The sequence below is a fragment of the Oncorhynchus keta genome, chromosome 1 (genome assembly GCF_023373465.1).
Source record: "Oncorhynchus keta strain PuntledgeMale-10-30-2019 chromosome 1, Oket_V2, whole genome shotgun sequence".
Lineage (NCBI taxonomy): Eukaryota > Metazoa > Chordata > Actinopteri > Salmoniformes > Salmonidae > Oncorhynchus > Oncorhynchus keta.
The window spans coordinates 48,390,622-48,411,154 of NC_068421.1; the positions used below are offsets into that span (position 1 = coordinate 48,390,622).

Below are 20,533 nucleotides of genomic sequence, written 5' to 3' on the forward strand. Positions count from 1 at the left end.
CTTGTTTTTTATTTTATGGATAGTCAGGGGCAGTAGGGGTGACCAGGGATGTTCTCTTGATAAGTGCATGAATTTGATCAATTTCCAGTCCTGTTAAGCATTCAAAATGTATCGAGTACTTTTGGGTGTCAGGGGAAATGTATGGAGTAAAAACTACATTATTTTCTTGAGGAATGTAGTGGAGTAAAAGTAAAAGTAGTCAAAAATATAAATAGTAAAGTAAAGTACAGATACCCCCAAAAAATGACTTAACACCACTGAGTACCAGTCAAAGGTTTGGACACCTACTCATTCAAGGGTTTTTCTTAATTTGTACTATTTTCTACATTGTATAATAATAGTGGACATCAAAACTATCAAATAACACATATGGAATCATGTAGTAACCATAAAAGTGTTAAACAAATCAAAATATATTTTATATATAGATTCTTCAAAGTAGCCACCCCTTTCCTTGATGACAGCTAGACATGTCTGTTGTCTTCTACTATGCTGTATGAGGACAATGATAATTTATTTGCTCCATTTTTGCAGGAAATGGAGAAATCTGAGGCCAACAACTTTTTGGTGTTGTTCCGGGATGGGGGTTGCCAATTCCGTTCTCTGTACACGTACTGCCCCGAGACGGACGAGGCCACCAAGCTGACCGGCATCGGGCCCAATCGCATCACCCGTAAGATGATTGAGGGCCTCTACAAGTACAATTCAGACAGGAAGCAGTTCAGCCAGATCCCCGCCAAGACCATGTCTGCGAGCGTGGACGCCATCACGATCCACGGCCACCTGTGGCAAACCAAGAAACCAGCCACCCCGAAGAAAGTGGTACCTGCCAAGCCCTAATGGAACTTGCTGTACACTCCCAGCCACCCCCACCATTTCCCTTCAAATGGAACAGTCCACATTCAATTTGCACTTCACTGTACATATCCATGAGGATTCAGCACCTGCAATGCCAGTTAGAGGAATGCATACTTCTGTTTGTGTTGTTTTGTTATCTCTTTTCATTCCTGTTAATTTTCCGTTAAAATTCCAAACTGGACATGGGGACTCAGTTAAAGATATGCACAACTGGAATGTAAAACACTATTTAGTTAAGAGTTGTAAATGGATATCACTGATGTGTTTAGTACAAGAGATTGTCTGGTTTTAGCCATTTTATTACAGCAAGTGTGTGTGTGTGTGTATGTGGTTTTGTATATGCCAAAAGAGAGACAAAAAAGAAAAGAAATGAATGCCATATGTTTTATTTGGCACACTGAAGCACTGAATGTTACTCATCTGTATAGACAGAATTTTGCTGATCTGTTCAAATGTGTGGCCTTACGCTTGTTTTGTTTTTGTATGTCAGTGCAATGAGCTGATTTGTAAACCTAGTGCAATCAGCTCAGAGACTTTTGTATGCTGTATGCTGAGGTGACAATGCTTTTTCCATGTTTTAGGTTCAAATGCAAGCTGCATAAGCTACACACAACATTGAGGGCCAAAAAACAAGAGCAAAAAACCAACAAGCACACAGCTAGTGTTAGCCACCCAATACATTGCATGACTAGGCCAAGTGTTTTTTTCCCCCCAGCTTATCCCTCCATTTAAAAAACATGTGTTTTAAAGAACACATCTTAAACCACACTGTACTTTCTTAATGCTGTGTGTTCACAGCAGGTTTGTGAACTAAAAATAAACATATGTTTTTACGTTACCTCCTTTCAATTGTCACAAAATGGACCAGATTTGGTGAAATGTCTGTTATGTCTGTCTGTAATGAAGTTTCTTAACTATGGATATAAACTTATGATATAGAACAATTTAATGTTATTTTAAGGATTGTGATTTAGATTTTGGACTATGAAAATGGACTACAGCCCTAGTTAGGTACGATTACATGTATTATACCATAAACAGTAATTATTGTTGATTCTGTTTTAGTTCAGTCAAAAATGTTTTCAGAATTTTATCATTTTTAAAATTCTCAATGTCAAATTCCTTGTCAAAAGTTTGTTTATAGGATACTGCTTGACAGTGAGATTAACACACAGCTTGTATTATTTTGCATACTTATCAGGTATAGAAAAATACTGATTTATTTCATTTGCATTTAAGTATTTCAAGACAATTATGTATCACATGTTGTGGTAGATGCCACACATCTACTGCACACATGGAGACCAGACTGATGTTCTGTAAGGCAAAGATTTTTTTCCCTCCTCTAATAGCTGACTGAAGGCAGAATGTGGCAAAGTTTGTCACTCCAATACGGGTAGAGGCTTCTTACTGTCTCCCACCAGCGTCAGCATTTTCCTTTTGTCTATTAAAGTAGCCTCGTCGAGCAACAACTTGTGTAGGTTGGGGATTAAAGGATGAAGAGATCACAAACATACAGTACTCCCCACACCCTATACGATTCAAACATTGGTGTTTGGTTTTCATTGGGGTATATTTATAGAATTACCAAAAGAGAATTTTGTAGAAAATGATATTGCTATGGGACTACTGTTACAGTTGTCTTATTAGGCCGTTTAAGGCCAAGATTAATGGCTATTTATTTATAAATGAGTGGACATTGTACAGTGTTGCCGTAAATTAGTCTGTCCATCCTCCTGATGAAGCATTGCTTCCATTTTGTTTATCAGACCGTCTGGTGTCATTCAACATATTGCTGAACATTGTAGGTTTGTTTTCTTTCTTTTGCATTGAATAAAATGAAGCATGGCCTCAAGTGTGTTGTGTGTCTCAATTGTCATATCAAGTTGGTTGAGAGCGGTCTTAGTGCCAGCTTCGTTCTGTGGTGGTAAATAGACGGCTACGAATAATATAGATGAGAACTCTCTAGATCAGGGGTGTCAAAGTCAAATGGACGGAGGGCCAAATAAAAAATTTAGCTACAAGCCGAGGGCCGGACTGTTCGAATGTTCATTGAAAAATTTTTAAATGACGCATATAGTCTAGTGAACCTAATTGAACCTACTGAAAACCTAACAAATATATTCCAATATGATCAGATAAATAAAGCAATATTTTCTTATGGCTCTGTCAGTAATCTTTAATTTTCAACAGACACAAAAGACAAATTTCCTTTATATAAAAATCCCCATAACATGAACATTAAATGAAAGAAACCGGTATTCAAGGCACCATCAGTAGCCTATATTTTCTATTTTAGCAAAAGTGGGCTAAATTTACTTCAAAGAAAAAAACAATAATAGCAATTTTCTATCATCCACTCAACTGAAATATTTTTAAAATATAATTGGATTGAAATACAATAAAATAAAGTGCAAAAATCTATTAATCAAAAACAACACTTTGTTTAAGGAGAAGTAACATGCAGTGAAAACAAATATTAAACTTTAACTTTTAAACTTGAACTGAGTAAAAACTCTAAATATGTGATTGCACAGTAATGTTCACTTGTTTGAGGTTGAGGGTGATACTTGGTGGTGTCCCATCTTTTCCACAAGTTCATCAATGTTCGGGGTAAGGCTCTGAGCTGAGGAAATCCTCAGAATTGAGTGGAGGTGTTCAGCAGTAAGTCGACTTCTGTGTGATGTTTTGTTCAAGTTCATCAAAGAAAACAGTTGTTCACACAGGTATGTGCTGCCAAACATAGACAACGTTTGAGCAGCCTGGATGCGCAGCTGGGGCATTGTGTCGGGAGGAAACGGGCGAACTCCGCAGCACCCACTGCCGCATATTTTGCCCTCAGTGCATCATTGCATTGGAGGTCAATCAACTCCATTTGGAGGTTTGGTGGTGAGCTTTCCACGTCAACAGCAAATGGGTTACCGAGCAGTTCCAACCTGCTTTTTTGTGCTTCAAAGTCAGCAAATCGGCGTCGAAAGTCAGCGGCAAGCATACCTATTTTATCAGCCAACTGTGCGCTCGGGAACGCACTGGTAGAGAGCTTCTCTTTCATGGTCTGGCAGCTGGGAAAGTGGCTCAAATTTTCTTTCCGCATCTGCGTCTCCCACAGAGTCAGTTTGGTTTTAAATGCCTTCACTGTACTGTACATATCAGAGATGACACGATCCCGACCCTGCAGCTGCAAGTTCATTGCATTCAGATGACTCGTAATGTCACACAGAAAAGCCATTTCACACAGAAACATTTCGTCTCGGAGTTGTGTTGTGTCTTTCCCTTTGCTGTCCAAGAACAGACAAATCTCCTCACGAAGCTCGAAACATCTTTGAAGCACCTTTCCCTGGCTTAGCCATCGCACCTCTGTGTGATAAGGCAAATCACCATGCTCCGTTTCTAACTCCGTCAGAAATGCCTTGAACTGGCGATGATTCAAACCTTTGGCTCTGATAAAGTTAACTGTGCGCGTGATGATGCTCATTACATGCTCCATTTTCAAGGCTTTACCGCACAACGCTTCCTGGTGTATGATACAATGATAAGCTGTCAGCTCACCTGTCGCGTTTTCCTCTTGCATCTTTTCCCGTATCTTCGCCACCAGTCCGCTCCTGTGTCCACACATCGCAGGTGCTCCGTCGGTTGTCAAACCCACGAGTTTTTCCCAAGGCAGCTCCATCTCATTTACACATCTTGACACCTCTTCATACAAATCATGCCCCGTAGTTGTGCCATGCATAGGACGTAAAGCCAAAAACTCCTCTGTCACGCTTAGGCTGGAGTCCACTCCGCGGATGAAAATTGACAACTGGGCAATGTCAGAAATGTCGGTGCTCTCATCCACAGCCAAGGAATATGCAATGAAATCTTTTCCCTTTTTCACAAGCTGCTCTTTTAGATTGATGGACAACTGGTCTACTCTCTCGGCAATGGTGTTTCTGCTCAGACTCACATTTAAAAAGAGTTGCCTTTTTTCTGGGCAAACTTCGTCACAAACTTTAATCATGCAGTTTTTGATGAAATCCCCTCCGTAAATGGCCGGGCTGATTTAGCGATCTCTTCTGCCAAAATAAAACTGGCCTTGACAGCAGCCTGGCCTTGTGATTTGGCTTTTTTGAACAGAGCCTGTCGAGATTTGAGGCCTCGTTTTAATTCCTCTGCCTTTTGTAGCCTTTGTTCCATGTCCATATTCTTGTTTTTGTCCGCGTGTTTCGTTTCATAATGTCGTCTCAGATTATACTCTTTCAGTACCGCCACACTTTCTCCACACAGAAGACACACAGGTTTTCCAGCTACCTCCGTGAACAAATACTCCGACTCCCACCTTGTTTGAAACCCCGGTTCTCAGTGTCCACCTTCCGTTTTGCCATTTTTGATGGGTATCTGAAAGTTAATTTTACTGTGATGCTGACAACTGCTGTGCCAATAAATATTGAAATGAAGCAGCCTACTGCTCGGTGCGTCACCGTTGCATTGTGGGAAATGTAGTATTGGTGCGTGTAAAAGATCTGCGGGCTGCCGGCTTGCTGCGGTCTGCGGGCCGGTTCTAATAATAAATCAAGATCATCCCAGGGGCCGTAAAAAACCTTCTCGCGGGCCGGATGTGGCCCGCGGGCCTTGACTCTGACATATGTGCTCTAGATAGTGTGGTCTACAGCTTATCATAAGGTACTCTACCACAGGCGAGCAATACCTTGAGACTTCTTTAATGTTAGACATCACACACCAGCTGTTACTGACAAATAGACACACACCCCCACCCCACGTTTTACCAGAGGTAACGTCTCTGTTCTGCCGGTGCATGGAAAATCCCACTAGCTCTATACTGTCCGTATTGTCGTTCAGCTGTGTCTCGGTGAAACATAAGATGTTACAGTTTTTAATGTCCCGTTGGTAGGATAATCTTAATCATAGGTCATCAATTTTATTTTCCAATGATTGCACGTTAGTAAGAAGAACAGATTGCTGGGGAAGTTTACTTGCTTGCTTACGGATTCTCATAAGGCTGCCCTATCTGCGCGTTTCCTGCGTTTTTTCACACAAAAGGCATGGATCTGGGCCAGTTCCAGTGAAAGCAGGATATCCTTCTCGTCGGATTCGTTAAAGGAAAAAGTTTCTTCCAGTCCTCGGTGAGTAATCCCTCTTCTGATGTCCAGAAGTTATATTTGGTCATAAGAGACGGTAGCAGCAACATTATGTACACAATAAGTAAAAAAAATAAGTTACACAAAACACAAAAAAACGAACAAAATAGCCATGTTCTTCGGCGCCATCTTTATCATTCATGGTTTCCTCACTCGTAAAGGTGGTGGAATTACGAGGGAATTAAGTCAAGGTCAGAATACGTCTGCCACACCTTCATTTTTAAGATTTCCATCCCAAACAAATAGTGGGTGAATAGCATGCTATGTTCATGCTTAAGTTCAAGATCAGAATACGCATAAGGAGAAAAGTGCATAAAAATGTAACTATGTTCCATTTACTTGCGCTTAACTCGGGTCGGAATCGTGGCCATAGGCTATTAATTTATTATCAGAAAAGTATATATTTTTCAGGTTGAGCCTTTATGATTACGTCTTTCCTATGCAATTGGTGACTTTTGGCAATCAATGGACTTCCACAGTGGCCCGGTATTGTCTACTACTCCACTGACTCCAATGGCTGAAACATGCACAGCGCACACATAATGTCGGGGAAAGCAATGTCAGGGATTTGAACAGTTACATTATCATGGTGGTAATTGGAGGTGTCATAACTCTCCTGTGATGATCTGAAGGATCAGGTTACAGAGGATCCACTCTACAGTCGTGGCCAAAATTTTGAGAATGACACAAATAATAATTTTCAAAGTCTGCTGCCTCAGTTTGTATGATGGCAATTTGCATATACTCAAGAATGTTATGAAGAGTGATCAGATGAATTGCAATTAATTGCAAAGTCCCTCTTTGCCATGCAAACGAACTGAATTGCATTTCAGCCCTGCCACAAAAGGACCAGCTGACATTATGTCAGTGATTCTCTCGTTAACACAGGTGTGAGTGTTGACGAGGACAAGGCTGGAGATCACTCTGTGATGCTGATTGAGTTTGAATAACAGACTGGAAGCTTCAAAAGGAGGGTGGTGTTTGAAATCATTGTTCTTCCTCTGTCATCCATGGTTACCTGCAAGGAAACACGTACCTGTGCAGTCATCATTGCTTTGCACAAAAAGGGCTTCACAGGCAAGGATATTGCTGCCAGAGAGACTGCACCTAAATCAACCTTTTATCGGATCATCAGGAACGTCAAGGAGAGCGGTTCAATTGTTGTGAAGAAGGCTTCAGGGCACCCAAGAAAGTCCAGCAAGCGCCAGGACCGTCTCATTTAACATTTACATTTAAGTAATTTAGCAGACGCTCTTATCCAGAGCGACTTACAAATTGGTGCATTCACCTTATGACATCCAGTAGAGCAGTCACTTTACAATAGTGCATCTAAATCTTAAAGGGGGGTGATAAGGATTACTTATCCTATCCTAGGTATTCCTAGGATAGGAATACCTAAATCTCCTAAAGTTGATTCAGCTGCTGGATCGGGGCACCACCAGTACAGAGCTTGCTCAGGAATGGCAGCAGGCAGGTGTGAGTGCATCTGCGCGCACAGTGAGGCGAAGACTTTTAGAGGATGGCCTGGTGTCAAGAAGGGCAGCAAAGAAGCCACTTCTCTCCAGGAGAAACATCAGGGACAGACTGATATTCTGCAAAAGGTACAGGGATTGGACTGCTGAGGACCAAGGTAAAGTCATTTTTTTGATGAACCCCCTTTCCGATTGTTTGGGGCATCCGGAAAAAGCTTGTCCGGAGAAGACAAGGTGAGCGCTACCATCAGTCCTGTGTCATGCCAACAGTAAAGCATCCTGAGGCCATTCATGTGTGAAGTTGCTTCTCACTCACAATTTTGCCTAAGAACACAGCCATGAATAAAGAATGACTTAATAAAGATAAAGATAATAAAGACAACTTCTCCCAACCATCCAGGAACAGTTTGGTGACGAACAATGCCTTTTCCAGCATGATGGAGCACCTTCCACAAGGCAAAAGCGATAACTAAGTGGATCGGAGAACATCAATATTTTGGGTCCATGGCCAGGAAACTCCCCAGACCTTAATCCCATTGAGAACTTGTGGTCAATCCTCAAGAGGCGGATGGACAAAGAAAAACCCACAAATTCTGACAAACTCCAAGCATTGATTATGCAAGAATGGGCTGCCATCAGTCAGGATGTGTCCCAGAAGTTCATTGACAGCATGCCAGTCAACTTCATGTAATTGTCAATAAAAGCCTTTGACACTTATGAAATGCTTGTAATTATACTTAAGTATTCCATAGTAACATCTGACAAAAATATCTAAAGACACTGAAGTGGCAAACTTTGTGAAAATTAATATTTGTGTCATTCTCAAAACTTTTGGCCACGACTGTACAGTGTGCTCTCTCTCATAGAGGGGGAGAACGGGAAGTCGACTGTTTTATGCTCGGTCATAAAATATGCTGCCCCTGTGCTCTGTAGTATTCGAGATTGGAACGTAAACTGTGGAACACAGAGACCCTTGGATATCAAAAGTTTGAATAATTTTTAGAATAAAATCTATTTTTGAGAATGTGGGAATGGTCCGTGGACACTTAAGGGACAGTCATGTCAAGTGTGTTTCATTTGGTGATACAATGAAGGATGGGAAACACACATAACTATATCTCTTAAAGTGTATCCAGCTGTCAGGTTTACATCTAAATATTGTGAAACGTATGTGATTAAACATGAAACTATTTCTGAAAAGATGTAATGTGATGTTAACCTTCTAAATGAGAAAATATGGGTTTTCATATAAAGTTCATATACACGGAACCCATACCGGCTGCGCGCATGTGGTGATCGTCCGCCATCGTGCAACATTTATTTTGTCCCCACACCAAACGTGATCACGGCACGCAGGTTTAAATATCAAAACAAACTCTGAATCAATTACATTAATTTGGGGACAGGTCGAAAAGCATGAAACATTTATTGTAATTTGGCTAGCTAGTTTGCACTTGCAAGCTAATTTGTCCCATTTAGCTAGCTTGCTGTTGCTTGCTCATTTGTCCTGGGATATAAACATTGAGTTGTTATATTTACTGAAATAAACAAGGTCCTCTACTCTGTCAATTAATCCACACATAAACAGTCAACCAAATCATTTCTAGTCATCTCTCCTCCTTCCAGGCTTTTTCTTCTTTGAACTTATATGGTGATTGGCATCTAAACTTTCATGGTATTACCACGATGATTGACAACACAGTTCGTCTTTCAATCACCCACGTGGGTATAACCAATGAGGAGAAGGCACGTGGGTATCTGCTTCTATAAACCAATGAGGAGATGGGAGAGGCAGAACTTGCAGCATGATTTGCGTCACAAATAGAACTTACTTTTATTTTAGCCCTTGGCAACGCAGATGCTCGTTGATGCGCACGAGCACTGTGGGTGCAATAATTGAATAATATAGATTTCTAAATGTATTTTGCAAATGGTTCAACTCTGAGACTATCGATCATGACAGAATAAGAGCAAATCCGAAACTTATAATTACTAGTCTGCAGCTGGAAATTACGTAAATCTAGTACGAGAATACAGCCAACCGCCAAAACATCTATTCTATGCGACAACCGTCCATTATGAACACAGAGACTTTCTATCGATATACTCTCCAGCAGACGGACTGGATTCCAACAGAGAAGACAACAACATACTGGCATAAATATATACAGCGAGGGAAAAAAGTATTTGATCCCCTGCTGATTTTGTACGTTTGCCCACTGACAAAGAAATGATCAGCCTATAATTGTAATAGTAGGTTTATTTGAACAGTGAGAGACAGAATAACAACAACAAAATCCAGAAAAACACGTCAAAAATGTTATAAATTGATTTGCATTTTAATGAGGGAAATAAGTATTTGACTTCTCTGCAAAACATGACTTAGTACTTGGCGGCAAAACCCTTTTTGGCAATCACAGAGGTCAGACGTTTCTTGTTGTTGGCCACCAGGTTTGCACACATCTCAGGAGGGATTTTGTCCCACTCCTCTTTGCAGATCTTCTCCAAGTCATTAAGGTTTCGAGGCTGACGTTTGGCAACTCAAACCTTCAGCTCCTTCCACAGATTTTCTATGGGATTATGGTCTGGAGACTGGCTAGGCCACTCCAGGACCTTAATGTACTTCTTCTTGAGCCACTCCTTTATTGCCTTGGCTTTGTGTTTTGGGTCATTGTCATGCTGGAATACTGGCTGAGGGAAGGAGTTTCTCACCCAAGATTTGACGGTACATGGCCACGTCCATCGTCCCTTTGATGCGGTGAAGTTGTCCTGTCCTCTTAGCAGAAAAAAACCCCTAAAGCATAATGTTTCCATCTCCATGTTTGACGGTGGGGATGGTGTTCTTGGGGTCATAGGCAGCATTCCTCCTCCTCCAAACACAGCGAGTTGAGTTGATGCCAAATAGCTCCATTTTGGTCTCATCTGACCACAACACTTTCACCCAGTTGTCTTCTGAATCATTCATATGTTCATTGGCAAACTTCAGACGTGCATGTATATGTGCTTTCTTGAAGAGGAGGACCTTGCGGGCGCTGCAGGATTTCAGTCCTTCACGGCGTAGTGTGTTACCAATTGTTTTCTTGGTGACTATGGTCCCAGCTGCCTTGAGATCATTGACAAGATCCTCCCGTGTAGTTCTGGGCTGATTCCTCACCATTCTCATGATCATTGCAATTCCACTAGGTGAGATCTTGCATGGAGCCCCAGGCCAAGGGAGATTGACAGTTATTTTGTGTTTCTTCCATTGGCGAATAATCGCACCAACTGTTGTCACCTTCTCACCAAGCTGCTTGGCGATGGTCTTGTAGACCATTCCAGCCTTGTGTAGGTCTACAATCTTGTCCCTGACATCCTTGAAGAGCTCTCTGGTCTTGTCCATGGTGGAGAGTTTGGAATCTGATTGATTGATTGCTTCTGTGGACAGGTGTCTTTTATACAGGTAACAAGCTGAGATTAGGAGCACTCCCTTTAAGAGTGTGCTCCTACCTCGTTACCTGTATAAAAGACACCTGGGAGCCAGAAATCTTTCCGCTCAAGAGCACCCTTACCTGCTGATCTATAAATTATATCTCTGGAATCTAACATGGGTTAGTTTGGCAGCTGGGGAGCGATTACGAGGAGCAAGAGGAGCGATTATGATAGAGAAAACTAAGTTAGATTTAACCTTAGTCTGCAGATTTGATATGTGCTGAGAGAAGGACAGTTTACCTGTCTAGCCACACTCCAAAGTACCTGTATGTGGTGACTACCTCAAGCTCTAAACCTTCAGAGGTAGTAATCCCACTGTTGGGGAGAGGGGCATTCTTCTTACCAAACCATATCACCTTTGATTTGGAGGTGTCCAGAACAGGGTTAACGGCAGAGAAAGCTTGTTGGACACTAAAAAAGCTTTGTTGTAGAGCGTTTAACACAAAACACGAGGGGCCAGCTGAGTATAAGACTATCATCTGCATATAAATGGATGAGAGAGCTTCCTACTGCCTGAGCTAGGTTGTTGATGTAAATTGAGAAGAGGGTGGGGCTTAGGATCGAGCCTTGCGAGCCTTGCGGTACTCCCTTGGTGACAGGCAATGGCTGAGACAGCAGATGTTCGGACTTTATACACTGAACTCTTTAAGGTAGTTATCAAACCAGGCCAAATACCCCTCAGAGACACCAATACTCCTTAGCCACCCACAATAATGGAATGTTCTACTGTATCAAAATCTTTGTCCAAGTCAATAAAAATACCAGCACAACATTGCTTAGAATCAAGGGCAACTTGTCAGCTGATTATTGACAAGTTTTAACAACACTTTTGATAAACAGGGCAAAATACAAATTGGTCTATAACAGTTAGGATCAGCTTGACCCTTTAAATAAAGAATGCACCGTGGCTGCCTTCCAAGTAATGGGAACCTCCCCAGAAAGGAGAGACCAGTTAAAAAAGTCTGAGATAGGCTTGGCGATGATAGGGGAAGAAAGGATCTGAAGAAGAAAGGATCTAAACCATCTCACCCAGATGTTTTTTTGGGGTCAAGTTTAAGAAGCTCCTTTAGCACCTCAGACTCAGCGGTGAAGGGGGAAAAGTGAGAGGATCATTGGGGATAGTCGCATTAGAAGGGGTGGGAGATGAGTAAATGTTAGAGTCAAATAGGAATCCTGGTGATTATTAAAGAGCTCAGCCATGTGCTTACTTGTCAGTAACAACTACATCATCAACATTAAGGGATATGGGCAGCTGTGAGAAGGAGGTTTATTCTCCAGGTCTTTAACTGTTTTCCAGAACTTCTTGGGGTTAGACCCAAAGAGAGAGAGAGAACTGTTCCTTAAAGTATCTAACTTTGGCCTTCCGGATAGCCTGAGTGCACTTATTTCTCAACGAGAGCCAGTCAGCCTGAGTATGAGTGTGCCGAGCCCTTCAAATTGAATTCTTGAGGTGGAGTAACTCTGCCAGATCACAGTTGAACCATGGCCCGCCCCTGGTTTTTAATTCTCATTTATGGGGGCGCATTTGTTAAAAATACCACTGAAAATAAAATTAAAATAAGGTCCAAGCATCTTCAACAGAGGGGGATCATGCTATGCTATATTCTATACCAATTTACAGAGGCCAGGTCATGAAGGATGGCTTGCTCATTAAAGTTGACAAATCAGGACAGGTCGTTTCACTGAGCAGCCACTACGAACACAGGCTGTAAAACATTTATCATTAAGGTCATTACAGAAAACACATCCTGCCATTGTTGGGCTCAAGGGCTTTGACACCTCGCACTTCACAACTCAGTGCTAATTGAAGTTGCAATCCGGATCTGTTCTGTCCTAGCAAGCTTGGTCGACTTAACATAGCATTCAGTCCTTATAAAGTAACATATATATCATTGTAATGTATTTTTCTTCTTGGCTTTAAAAGTAGCTTCAGACTAAACATTACTCACTCAGTTCCAGGTTGCATGGTGTTTTCAGGTTTCTGTTGTGCTTCGTTTGCTGGTCGTTGGTTTTCCAGAGCATTAGCTGTAAAGTCCTTGGAAATAAGAACCTTGATTAATAGGAATCCTTCCCGGTCATTTTGTCCAAAATCAGGTTGCAAGTTTGAAGTTTTTATTTGGAGTGATGGTTATGTTGTGGAGGGTAGTATCCTGTATATGACCTTGTGGAAAAATCCAAGTTAATCTCGCTCTAAATCTATATTTTTGTAAAATCATGCTGAGCAAATGCAGGAGCCCATCTGCTCATGATCATTAAGTAGCCCTATTTTGAGATATGGCAGGAATGGATGAGATCTTTATTCCAGTGAGATTGCTAAAGCGAACACCGCCATGTTTAGTTTTGCCCAACCTAGATCGAGGTACAGACACAGTCTCAATGGGGAACGCTGACTACACTGACTGTGCTAGTGGCAGGCTCCACTAAGCTGGCAAACGGCCTTCTGCCTGGCCTGCACCCTATCTCATTGTGGAGTTAGAGCACTGTTTATGTTGATAGATAAGTTGAGAGCACCCCTCTAGCTAGGATTGAGTCCGTCACTCACTCAGCAGGCCAGGCTCTGTCATGTTTGTGTGTGTCCCAGAAAGAGGGCCAATTGACAAATTCTATCTTTTGGGAGGGACAGAAAAGTTTCAACCAGCAATTGGGGAGCTTATCACTCCCCCTAACTGGGAGGGGGCCAGAGACAATTACTGCCACATCATTTTAGCTAATTTAGATGCTGAAGCTATGTTACCACGCTTGGTGACATTTGACTGTTTCATCCTAACATCGTTGGTGCCGACGTGGGTAACAGTATCCCTATACTCTCTACGCTCACCGGTTTTAGTCCTGCCCCCTGGTAAACACTACTGGTATGATCCCTGGATGTTTATTTTTAAGTCTAATATTGCGGGTGAGTGAGATGTGTCTGTTACTTGAACTCTGAAGCATTTATTTGAGCTGCAATTAATGGACTTATCTTCTTCAGCCGAGGTAACTCTGGGTCTTATTTTCCTGTGTAAAATGGATATAATTATATTTATTAAAACAACTTATTTGCAGTATTCAGACCCTTTGCTATGATATTTGAAATTGAGCTCAGGTGCTATTGATCATCCTTGATGTTTACCTGTGGTAAATTCAATTGATTGGACATGATTTGGAACAGCACACACCTGTCAGTAAAAGGCACATGACAGCCCACTTAGAGTTTGCCAAAAGGCACCTAAAAAGGATTGACCATGAGAAAACAAGATTCTCTGATCTGATGAAGCCAAGATTGAACTATTTGGCCTGAATGCCAATCGTCACGTCTAGAGGATACTTGTAACTATCCCTACTATCCATAGTGATGGCAACATTAGCGGTAGGGACTGGGAGACTAGTCAGGATGGAGGGAAAGATGAACGGGCAAAGTACAGAGAGATCCTTGATGAAAACCTGCTCCAGAGCACTCAGGTCCTCAGACTGGGGTCGACGGTTCACCTTCCAACGACCCTAAGCACACAGCCAAGACAACGCAGGAGTGGCTTAGGAACAAGTCTCTGAATGTCCTCGAGTGGCCTAGCCAGAGCCTGGACTTGGACCCAATCGAACATCTCTGGAGAGACCTGACAGGGCTTGAGAGGATCTGCAGAGAAGAATGGGAGAAACTCCCCAAATACAGGCGTGTCAAGCTTGTAGTGTCATACCAAAGAAGAATAGATGCTGTAATCGCTGCCAAAAGGTGCTTCACCGGCTGTGCTACCTTGTCCTGGACCTGCTGTTTTCGACTCTCTCTCTCTACCGCACCTGCTGTCACTAACTCTGAATGATCGGCTATGAAAAGCCAACTGACATTTTCTCCTGAGGTGCTGACCTGTTGCACCCTCTACAACCACTGTTATTATTATTTAACCCTGCTGGTCATCTATGAACATCTTGCCATGTACTCTTATAATCGCCACCCGGCACAGCAAGAAGAGGACTTGCCACCCCTCAGAGCCTGGTTCCTCTCTAGGTTTCTTCCTAGGTTCCTGCCTTTCTAGGGAGTTTTTCCTAGCCACCATGCTTCTACATTTGCTTTGCTTGCTGTTTGGGGTTTTAGGATGAGTTTCTGTATAGCACTCTGTGACATTGACTAATATTAAATGGCTTTATAAATGCATTTGATTGAGTAAATGTCATTTTAAATAAATTTGCCAAAATATCTAAACCTGTTTTTGCTTTGTCATTATGTGGTATTGTGTGTAGATTGAGGGAAAAATATATTTTAGAATAAGGCTGTAACAAAATTTGGAAAAAGTCAAGGGGACTAAATACTTTCTGAAGGCACTGAATATAGTCTTGTGATCTATGTGCTAGTTTCCCAGACACAGAAAGCCCATTTAATGGAAATTCTTAGTCAGACTAAGTTCCCTCGGTGTCTGGAAAACCAGGCCAAAATGTTGATTATTACCAATAGTCTTGTGAATATGCATATTATGCCTCATACACAGTCATTGTCCGACAGTCAGGGGATAGCTAACCTCGTCCTCAGGCTTGAATTGCATAGTCTGGTAACATTGTGCAACAAAGTGGGATTTGAAAGGGGTGTGGTTAATCAAGGCATGAGGGAGCAGGCCTGATACAGCTGTATTAGATGGGACTTTGAAAATCTATTGGTTCTGAGTTTTAGATGCATACTTTTCCGATTTCCCTAACTCACCGCATTACTTGCGCTGCTCACCCTTTGAAATCCACAACGAGAGGGAGGTGCTAGATGGATAGATTAGCCAATTAAAATCTGTGTCTGTTTGCACCAGTCCTGCCATTCAAGTCCCGATCTGTACAAAACCTCTTCAATTGACACCATTCCTTATCTCCTTTCCCTTGTCATAACCAATAATGGTGAAAGGATGATGTGTTTTCACACTGGAAACCTATCATGCCCATTCAAGACAGCAATCATGACAGAAATACGAGGAAAGGATGCCATTTTGGAACATTGGACCTCAGCCCAAGAGGCCAAAGTTTAATCCATGTAGCAAAACAGAATCAGGATGGCAATACAAGGCAAAGTAAGAAGAGCGAGAAAGGGCTTTCACATTTCAGAGGAAATATGTGCTTTGTGTGAGATGAACATCAGCAATACGGACGAGAGTGACTTGCCACCTCCCTAACCCCAGACATGCAATAAAAAAATAAAATAGACTTCATATTTTACACAGACAAAAAATTATATATTTAATTGCCTGATCAGGCTGGTGCAAAACATTTCTGCACAGATGCATGTACAGTAGGTACAGAGACAACCTCACACACACACACACACACACACACACACACACCTTTTTAGTAGATGCATATATCACCTTTTACACATGCACACAAAGCAGCACAAACATGCTGTCTCCACTGCATCATCTTAAAATATTCGCAACTCTGTGCAATACTGATTTTCGAGACCCCCTCCAAAGACCTGTCATTCCAACTCCTCTTAAACAACCAATTGGGGCGCTATCTCTGCCAGTATAAGAACATTGGTGACAGAGGCACATAGGGTTGGCTAAAATAGCATAACATGGAGGTGGAGTAATAAGTACTTACATTTCAGTACTTCTACCTACCTTGTTTTATTTAAAATTACCACTTCTATACATACTGTACATGTCAGGACTCTATTTTATTATGATATCTGCACTTGGAATCAGAGCAGCAAACCATAAAAATCAAGTCAATATATGAATATAATATTTTGAATATTGACAATGCATTCAAAAAACAAAAGCAAGAAGAATCCTGTCACTTTGGGTGGAGGGAAAAAAATTGAATCTTTCACTAAAGCAAACGAAAAACAAAATCAGAGCTCGTCCAGTTTCAAGGAAAAGAGAGGGATGGAGGGATAAGTTGAAAGAATAAGGGTCCCTGTCAGTCAGTAAAATCATTGTTCTCTTTAAAAGAAAAAAATCTTTCTCCAGTCCAGTTCTCAGTTCGTCATCTTAGCTCCCGCCTCCCTTGTCCTCTTCCTTATCCTCCTGCTCCTCCATGTTCTTGCGTGCCATCCTTTCCCGCCTCTCTGCCAGGCGCTGGCATCGCGGGCACTCCTTGCCTGCCCGGAAACATTTGCTATGGAAACACGCCTTGCACTCTGAAAGACAAGACAAGAAATGTCATTGCAAAAGCAACCACACTGAAACGCTACATAAAAGATTGAGACAAACACACATGGGTGGAGTCCTGTTTTAAAATACTTTGTTTTGTGTAGGACGCAAGAAAATATATGGCCAACAGCCTAGTCCCTAGACTGATGTTACACCCCATAACTCACCTGTTAACCAGCTCTAAGCAAACATGGGGGAGCGCTCCCGCAACGCTAATAACTGGTTTGACAACATTGTTCACAATGGGAAGAAGACTGAGGTGCTGTGATGTCACGGCAGAATAGCCAATGACAGTCTCTGAAGCGAGGGGAAGGGGTGACATGGGACTATAAAAGAAGAGGCGTGTCAGGGTGGCAAAGCAGAAGGGAGGAGAGGAGTGGTGAAATGCAGAGAAACCTGCCAAAAGTCACCACACAAACCAGTTCAGACACAACAACGAGAAGCCTATTCTCAAAAGAGAGACACACAGCTTCTCAAGCTATGAAGGTGTGACTGAAACATTTCAGGTTACACCTGTGTGGAAGCTTCAATTGTATACATTTGTTACTACATTTTCCCCTCGATGATGAAATGATAAAGCAACTGAAATTCACAAACATGTTTATTTCACATTCACACAGAGAAGTTTAGGCTTAAATAATAATGTGAACAGGTAGGCGCATATCAAAAGAAAAAAAACATCTTCAATCCCTCCAATTCATCCTGCCATTACATAGACATGAAATAGACCCATATCCTTATTAGAGCCCTGCACGGGCATGAATTTTAAGACCGAGCCATACCTGCAACGTTCAGGCCCTACCCTGCCCAGGCCCGATTGCTTCTGCCAAATTTAAGCCATGGCCTCTCCTCAAATTCTTTGTCCTCCACCTACTCAGTTTCATGCTTTCCTTCCTCATTTACTCCTATCTCCTCATCTTCCTCCAAAATGCCTTGGCCAGACTTTCTGTTTGAGAGCTTTGAATAACATCCACCCCCCTTTACTCTCCTATCTCGCCCTCTCCAGTCCCTTTGCTTTAGTCATCTGCTCCCAGAGCGCTAAGAACCTTGGTGTGATCCTGGACAACACCCTGTCGTTCTCAACTAACATCAAGGCGGTGGCCCGTTCCTGTAGGTTCATGCTCTACAACATCCGCAGAGTACGACCCTGCCTCACACAGGAAGCGGCGCAGGTCCTAATCCAGGCACTTGTCATCTCCCGTCTGGATTACTGCAACTCGCTGTTGGCTGGGCTCCCTGCCTGTGCCATTAAACCCCTACAACTCATCCAGAACGCCGCAGCCCGTCTGGTGTTCAACCTTCCCAAGTTCTCTCACGTCACCCCGCTCCTCCGCTCTCTCCACTGGCTTCCAGTTGAAGCTCGCATCCTCTACAAGACCATGGTGCTTGCCTACGGAGCTGTGAGGGGAACGGCACCTCAGTACCTCCAGGCTCTGATCAGGCCCTACACCCAAACAAGGGCACTGCGTTCATCCACCTCTGGCCTGCTCGCCTCCCTACCACTGAGGAAGTACAGTTCCCGCTCAGCCCAGTCAAAACTGTTCGCTGCTCTGGCTCCCCAATGGTGGAACAAACTCCCTCACGACGCCAGGACAGCGGAGTCAATCACCACCTTCCGGAGACACCTGAAACCCCACCTCTTTAAGGAATACCTAGGATAGGATAAAGTAATCCTTCTCACCCCCCTTAAAAGATTTAGATGCACTATTGTAAAGTGGCTGTTCCACTGGATGTCATAAGGTGAATGCACCAATTTGTAAGTCGCTCTGGATAAGAGCGTCTGCTAAATGACTTAAATGTAAATGTAAATGTTCCCTCACTACTAGCTTCCCTTTCCTCACTCTTTTCCACTCCTCCTGCTCCCTCTCTCCTGTCTTGGGATTAGGCTTGAGCGGTATACTGGGTTATTTCGAAATAGTCATGGAATGATTTATCAATACCGTTGTACAATTTTTCAGAAATGTTAATATTTGTAGATCCTTTTTTAGTAAATCCCTGCAGTCCACTTGTGCAATATGTTAAGAGATGAAGTAGATTGTGTTCTTCATTTATTTTATTAGGCGTTCATTTCACCTGTCTTACAATTTTTCAGGATGAAGCTTAATGTACCCAGTCACGGTGAGAGAACAGAGCCTCGTGAGTCACTGACTGTTGTGCAGCACGCGCCAGGTGATCTAGTTACAGTATGGACTTCACAACTAAATGTTTGCCAGCTAAACTGATTGAGGGCATGCAGCTCCCCGGCAGCGTAGCCTAGTGGTTAGAGCGTTGGACTAGTAACGGGAAGGTTGCGAGTTCAAACCCCCGAGCTGACAAGGTAAAAATCTGTCGTTCTGCCCCTGAACAAGCAGTTAACCCACTGTTCCCAGGCCGTCATTGAAAATAAGAATATGTTCTTAACTGACTTGCCTGGTTAAATAAATAAATATTTTTTTTGTTTGCTGAGCTGGGATGTCATGCAAATATTTTGTCAGAGACCGTTCGTCAGCATTTAGCTAGCATGCACTATGGGATTTTACAAGTACTTGTTAGCATTGCTAACCTTTGGATTGAAAATTACACCCCTTCTTGTGTTCAGTGCTGGTATTACCGAATTTCCTGGGATGGATGAATTTATGACAATCTGGATACGGGGGAAGCTCACCTTCGCAGCGTGTGCACTTGTTCAGCTCGAAAGGGAAGATGATGTCTTTGTCGTTGCCGCAGAACTCACACACAAAACCCTTGGCCTGACAGAGCTGTGAGAGGGGAAATTGAGACATTGACATTAAGGGGACGCACTGAGAATGGAAATGTCACTTTATGACACCCTCAAGTCCATTGTCACACATGGTGCAAATAGTAATTTCACTCATATTTTCTACATTTATATTTACATTTAAGTAATTTAGCAGACGCTCTTATCCAGAGCGACTTAGAATGACAATTCAAAATGTACATTACAGTATAACAATGAATGTCTCTATTACAGGAAAATCTATAGTTAGCAAGCCGTTAATATAATTAATTGAGAGTGAACTAGAGACAACAGGAAGAGTATATAGTTCAGGATAATTCAACAGATTCTAACCACACAGCCAGCCACGTGCGCGGAACCCAATTTCAGCAGCTCTCGAAGCCGGGTGTGCAGCACTCCGTTGCGCACAGCACTGAGGTCGTTGAGGGAGAACAGGTGCAGGTCCTCAGTCAGGTGACCTGGGAGGCTGTCAAAATGGTCCAGCACGCTATGGGGTCAAACGCAAAGACACACGAGGGGAATTCCTACCAGCAATACTTTACCTGACAGTGCAGACAGTGTCGTCTAATAGCAATAACACAGTTCATTATGGGAAGAATACTTTAGGAGGAATGTAACACATGTAAAAGAAAGGGAATCTCATGCCGACAATACAATTCATTGCAGGAGGCGGCACACACATGCATGCACACAACTTACTCTTTAGCTAGGCGGCATGTCTTGAATAGGTTTTTCATGTGGAATAGTTGGACCCTCAAAACC

At 42.5% G+C, this 20,533-nt stretch overlaps 2 protein-coding genes across 12 annotated transcripts in view; one reads left to right on the plus strand and one right to left on the minus strand.

Annotated features, from left to right (window-relative positions):
• The window catches only part of camsap2a (calmodulin regulated spectrin-associated protein family, member 2a), a 76,033-nt gene extending 73,320 nt beyond the window's left edge, over nucleotides 1-2,713 (plus strand). For all 9 annotated transcript variants that reach the window (XM_052526394.1, XM_052526392.1, XM_052526402.1 and 6 more), the window contains one exon: nucleotides 535-2,713. In XM_052526394.1, the coding sequence (XP_052382354.1) occupies nucleotides 535-840 (306 nt within the window). In that variant the 3' untranslated portion in view covers nucleotides 841-2,713. The remainder of the gene's footprint in view (nucleotides 1-534) is intronic.
• Nucleotides 2,714-15,858: 13,145 nt separating this feature from the next.
• The window catches only part of LOC118386777 (run domain Beclin-1-interacting and cysteine-rich domain-containing protein-like), a 33,469-nt gene continuing 28,794 nt past the window's right edge, over nucleotides 15,859-20,533 (minus strand). For all 3 annotated transcript variants that reach the window (XM_035774627.2, XM_035774614.2, XM_035774622.2), the window contains 4 exons: nucleotides 20,471-20,532; nucleotides 20,105-20,258; nucleotides 19,679-19,772; nucleotides 15,859-17,021 (listed from right to left, as the gene is read on the minus strand). In XM_035774627.2, the coding sequence (XP_035630520.1) occupies nucleotides 16,873-17,021; nucleotides 19,679-19,772; nucleotides 20,105-20,258; nucleotides 20,471-20,532 (459 nt within the window). In that variant the 3' untranslated portion in view covers nucleotides 15,859-16,872. The remainder of the gene's footprint in view (nucleotides 17,022-19,678; nucleotides 19,773-20,104; nucleotides 20,259-20,470; nucleotide 20,533) is intronic.